The following is a 6,000-nucleotide window of genomic DNA, read 5'->3' on the forward strand; positions in this document are numbered from 1 at the left end:
GCCAACTTTCTGTCCCCAGGTGGAGGTTCGGCCCTCCTGCCAGCACCTGTACCACCCCTAACCCTGCAGGACAAACAGACAGTGACCCAGCAGCTGGCTCTGAGAGGTGCAACCATACAGGAGCTGAACACTCTGCGGAGAGCCCTGTCAGAGCTGAAAGGTGGAGGACTGGCTAGGGTAGCGCACCCCGCCCAGGTCAGTATATGAGGGGGTGACCGCTTTTCCTGTATGGTAATTGACTTCAGGCATTCATACAGGTAGCAAATGTTCCTTCGTAAAGTGTAGTCCTCGCTTACAGACAAAACGCCTGCTGCAGGTCTACCTCGATCTCAGGGGGCATGCATAGGCTTGCAGAGACAGCAGGAAGTTGGATGGTTACCTTGGAGTGCGTTGGTTAGACCATGATGACGCAGTCCGCACCACATCTGCGACACTCTGCTTATAGTAGAACCATAGGGTTATGTGTTTCCTCTAAGTTTCTCTCTCAGACACTGATGCAGATTCTGCCTTGTCCAGGTGGTCAGCCTGATCCTGTCTGATGTTATTGGAGATGACCTGGAAGTCATTGCGAGTAGCCCCACCGTCTGCAGCTCTCACAGCACAGAGGACTGCCTGCAGATACTGAGTAAGTACGGACTGAGAGACTCCATGCCGGAGGCGGTAGAGGAAGTGTTGCGCTCCAGGTCACACGTGGAACACCCTGACCATTTCAGCCACGTCCACAACATTCTCATTGGGTCCAACCTCATTGCACTGCGCGAGGCAGAGGAGGAGGCTAAGACGTTGGGTTACGTTACCCTGCTCCTCTCTACTGCCATCAGTGGGGATGTTAAATGCGTCTCACGTTTTTATGCCCTCTTGGCCGAAGTCATCTGCTCGGTTCTGATGTCCAGTCCTCAGCAGCAGGAGATGGAACAAGACCTCCTGGCTCTGGCTTCTCAGATGGACATTCCCGACCTGAACCTTGCGGGCCGCCTGCAGGAGCTGAAAGCGTCCGGGAACGTAGATGCCATCTGCGTCCTCTTTGGGGGCGAGACCACGGTCCAGGTTCAGGGAAAGGGCAAAGGAGGCAGAAACCAGGAGCTGGCGCTGCGGGTGGCCACAGAGTGGCACAAAGATCAGACTACCATGAAGGGCTGTGAGGTAATATTCCTGAGTGGGGGCACAGACGGTCAGGACGGACCCACCGAGGCCGCTGGGGCTTTCGCCTACCCGCAGCTGGTGACACATGCTCTGGAGAGTGGTCTGGATGCCGATCATTCCCTAATCCTCAGTGATTCAAATGGCTTCTTCAGTCACTTCCGCGACGGCAAGTATCTCCTGGTAACGGGATTAACTGGGACCAACGTGATGGATGTGCAGATGCTGCTGGTACGGAGACACCTACAATGACTCTCATTCCAGAGGACAATGGCCAAAAGTGACACGCAACATCCAGCAAGTACTTGACATATATATGCAAATAAAAAAGTACATATTGCACTAATAAACAACCTTAGGCTACGGGTGCGGTGTGATTACTGGGGTGCGTGACTACACCTGCAACAACACATCAGGCACACACGTATCAGAACACGGCCACTGGGTTAAGTGAAGGGTGTGTGAGATCCCAGAGGAGGTAAGGTGTTTAGATGATGTCACGGCACCAGGAGGGTTGAGATGTGGAATGGGACCCTTTGAGCTAGCTGGGTATACTGGTGTGTAAGAGAAGCTTGATGGCCTAATAATGCAGTTCCTCACCCATACCAGTAGAGGGCGAGGAGATGGACTGCTGCAGTACAGAGAGCACCACGGCTGCTGGATTGCAGATACAAATGACCATTATAAGCTTCTCCGAGGGAATAAGCCAAGGTGTAGGCACTGGAGAAAAATGCAGGTTTTTAGGATTGCCAGTATCTAGGCACTTGAATACAGGTGCTGGTTTCAGGATATATCTTGTAGGAACATTAAGGCAAAATTTCAGGCTATACAGTGTAGGGACACTGATGCAGGTTTTCAGGATATACAGTGTAAGGACACTGATGCAGGTTTTCAGGATATATAGTGTAGGGACACTGATGCAGGTTTTCAGGATATACAGTGTAGGGAAACTGATGCAGGTTTTCAGGATATACAGTGTAGGGAAACTGATGCAGGTTTTCAGGATATACAGTGCAGGGACACTAATGCAGGTTTTCGGAATATACAGTGTAGGGACACTGACGCCGGTTTTTAAGAATACACAGTGTAGGGACACTGATGCAGGTTAGCAGGATCTCCAGTGTAGGGGCACTCTTACATGAACTAAAATGCAGGAACCAGGAGCCCAGGTACTAAGGGGTCCATTTATTAATAATCATCTTTTGGGATGAGTTTGCCCGAGATTACATGCGCTGGTGATCAACCATACACAGGCAAATTTCCTGAAACAAACACGGAAATTTACTATGAATAGTGTTTTTTGATGGCGTATGGGATTGTATTTGTGTCCCCCCCCCCCCCCTCCCTCCATCCCCCACAGCATAACCAGCATTGGCTTTAAGAGCCAGTCCTGGTTGAGGAATCATGGGGATGGGGGGGGGGGGGTGGGGGGGGGGGCATGGGGCTCGTGTTTCAATGAACCAGCACTATGCTCTTGAGCTGGATCTGGTGGTGGAAGTACGGGGAACTTTTTTTTTTTTAGGGGTCCTCCGTATTTCCAGCACCAGCACAGGGCTCTTACTATTGAGGGGATAATGCTACAGCCAGGGACACACTTGATAGGGTCCCCCAGCCAAAGCATTCATCCCCCCCAACTAGTATCCCCAGCCCTGGGATTCCTCAGAAAGTGGGGGCCACCGCAATAAAATTGTCCCCCTCCAAAGGATCCCCCAGGGCTAGGGTGAAGCCTGGGGCTACCCCGGCACCTCTGGGTGGCAGACACGGAGTTGATAGCTTTTAGTAAAAGTTAAATAATACTGTCTTTTACAGGAAGACTACTGGTTCCAGCAAGCCTCTCATGCATGTTGGTACTTGGTGAACCACAAGTACCAGCATGCAAGGCATTAAGGGTCTGCTGGTACCTACAGTCCCCCTGTAAAAGAAATATTAAAATAACCACAAGACAATAACACCATAGACAGTAAAACTTTACTACATACACTCACACGTACTTACCTTGTCCCCGCCACCGGTCGGTCCTCTTGTCCAGTAAAATCCCGCTATATGAAGGAAAAAATGTACATACTCACCTTCCCCAGTGCAGGTCTGTCCTCTACTCCATTGAGAATAATAAACACACAATCCTGACCCATGCCGGACATGGAGGAGCTATAAGGACGGAACCCCGTGTTTTTTAGCACTTGTATAGTGATATAGCAGAAATATGCCTCTACTTATTTATATACATAAAATAAATATTACATGGACCTCAAGGATTAATTGACCGCAATTATCATTAGTCTTTTACTAAAATATTAACTGTGACTGCATTGATTTGTGATTGACAGCTGCTCCAAAAACGCTGCCGACATGCCTCCGTTTGGCACGCCACACCATGACGCCACCCAGGCCCCCCAACCCCTCAAAGGCCGTCCCAACGGTACTGTGATAAGATGCCACCTTTGCAATAAGACAGTTCATGAAATGTCATCCCTGCTGGATATTCCAACTGTAAGTGATATTATTAGAAAGTGGAAGCATTTAGGGCAGCAGCAACTTAGCCATGATGCAGAAGACCACATAAATCACAGAGCGGTGTCCACGACTGCTGAGGTGCATGGTGGGTAAAAGTCGCCAACGCTCTGCTGATTCCAAAGCTAAAGATTTCCAAATTTCTATTGGCATTAATGTCAGAACACAGTTGGCATTAAGCAGTCAGGCAGGTAACGTTCTCCCGGCATCCGCCAAACCCACACTCACCCATCTGACTGCCAAAGTCCAGTGTCAGCGTGCTTTACACCTCTCCATCCGACGCCTGGCACTGGACTTGGTGAAGTGAGGCTTGCGTGCAGCTGCTCGGCCATGGAAACCCATTCCATTAAGCTCCTGTCACACGGTTTTTGTGCTTACATTAATGCCAGTGGAAGTTTAGAACTCTTCCGCTATGGAATCAGCAGAGCGTTGGTAACTTTTACGCACCATGCGCCTTAGCAGTCGTTGACACCGCTCTGTGATTTTACGTGGTCTTCCGCATCGTGGCTAACTTGCTGCTGTTCCTAAACGCTTCCACTTTCTAATAATATAACTTACAGTATTACAGCATTACATCCCACCGATGGTTTGATGAGTTTGGTGTGGAAGAACTTGACTGACCCACACAGAGCACTGACCTCAACCCCATCGAGCACCTTTGGGATGAACTGGAGATTGCAAGCCAGGTCTTCTTGTCCAACATCAGTGCCTGACCTCATAAATGCTCTACAGAAGGAATGGGAACAAATTCCCACAGAAACACTCCAATCTTGAAGAAAGCCTTCGAAGAAGAGTGAAAACTGTTATAGCTGAAAAGGGGGAACAACTCCATATTGAAGTATATGTATTGGAATACAATGTCATTACAGTCCCTGTTGGTATAATGGTCAGGCGTCCAAATACTTTTGTCCATATAGTCTAGATTTAGGGGTCTTTTTACTAAGCCTTGGATTGAGATAATGGGGTTCATTTCGAGTTGATCGCTAGCTACTTTTTGCAGCCGTGCAAACGCATAGTCGCCGCCCACGGGGGAGTGCGCGAACGGCTTTGCAGCCGAGCTCTGCAAAAACATTTTGTGCAGTTTCTGGGTAGGTCTGAACTTACTCAGCCGCTGCGATCACTTCAGTCTTTTTGGTGCCGGAATTGATGTCAGACACCCGCCCTGCAAACGCTTAGCCACGCCTGCATTTTCCCTACCACTCCCAGAAAACGGTCAGGTGACACCCACAAACGCCCTCTTCCTGTCAATCTCCTTGCGATCGGCTGTGCGAACGGATTCTTCGTACAATCCATCGCTCAGCAACGATCCGCTTTGTACCCGTACGATGCGCATTGCGGTGCATACGCATGCGCAGTTTAGACCTGATCGCTGCGAAAAACGGCAGCGAGCAATCAACTGAGAATGACCCCCAAAGTGCACAGAGATAAAGTACCAGCCAATCAGCAACTACCTGGCATGTCACAGGCTGGGATTGAAAATATTAGGCGCTGATTGGCTGGTACTTTATCTCCATTGACTTTATCTCCATCCAAGGATTAGTAAATATACCACTTAGATACATACTGTAAATACATATGCATGTACTAATAAAAAAATACTAATTGTTACAGCTAAACAGATATACATTACTGAGATATATTAGCAACATGTGAATTTTAAGATAGTTATGTATTAATAAAAGAGTAGTTCTTTTAGGAATCAGAATATATAAATAATGCAAGATATCTCATTAAGTTCTGGAAAGTTATTTAAAATGGCTCCTAAAAACATATGAAGTTATAAAATGGCCGACAAGCAAGTCATGTAGGGTAAGCAGCGGAAAGGTGAAGTTAGAAAGTAAAATGGCTGCTGAACATTGAATAAGTAGAGTTGAGGGACAAAGCTAAGTTGAATATAAGCCAGGGCTATGAATAGTACGACGTGCATAGAGAAGTGGTTCCCAAACTTTTCTGAGTCACGGTGCCCTAGAGCAGGAGTTCTCAAACTCGGTCCTCGGGAGCCCACACAGTGCATGTTTTGCAGGTAACCCAGCAGGTGCACAGGTGTATTAATTACTCACTGACACATTTTAAAAGGTCCACAGGTGGAACTAATTATTTCACTTGTGATTCTGTGAGGAGACCTGCAAAATATGCACTGTGTGGGGTCCTGAGGACCGAGTTTGAGAACCTGTGCCCTAGAGTATCAGAATTTCTCTGACGTCCTAGTGGATGCTGGGACTTCCCCCGGACTGACCATGGGGAATAGCGGCTCCGCAGGAGACTGGGCACAAAAGTAAAAGCTTTAGACTAGCTGGTGTGCACTGGCTCCTCCCCCTATGACCCTCCTCCAAGCCTCAGTTAGATTTT

General features: G+C 48.3%; 1 protein-coding gene across 2 annotated transcripts in view; it reads left to right on the forward strand.

Moving 5' to 3' along the window:
- The window catches only part of GLYCTK (glycerate kinase), a 43,320-nt gene extending 41,815 nt beyond the window's left edge, over window positions 1-1,505 (forward strand). For both annotated transcript variants that reach the window (XM_063941352.1, XM_063941351.1), the window contains 2 exons: window positions 20-195; window positions 517-1,505. In XM_063941352.1, the coding sequence (XP_063797422.1) occupies window positions 20-195; window positions 517-1,392 (1,052 nt within the window). In that variant the 3' untranslated portion in view covers window positions 1,393-1,505. The remainder of the gene's footprint in view (window positions 1-19; window positions 196-516) is intronic.
- Window positions 1,506-6,000: the final 4,495 nt, after the last annotated feature.

Source organism: Pseudophryne corroboree, chromosome 9 (assembly GCF_028390025.1).
Source record: "Pseudophryne corroboree isolate aPseCor3 chromosome 9, aPseCor3.hap2, whole genome shotgun sequence".
NCBI classification, from domain to species: Eukaryota; Metazoa; Chordata; class Amphibia; order Anura; family Myobatrachidae; genus Pseudophryne; species Pseudophryne corroboree.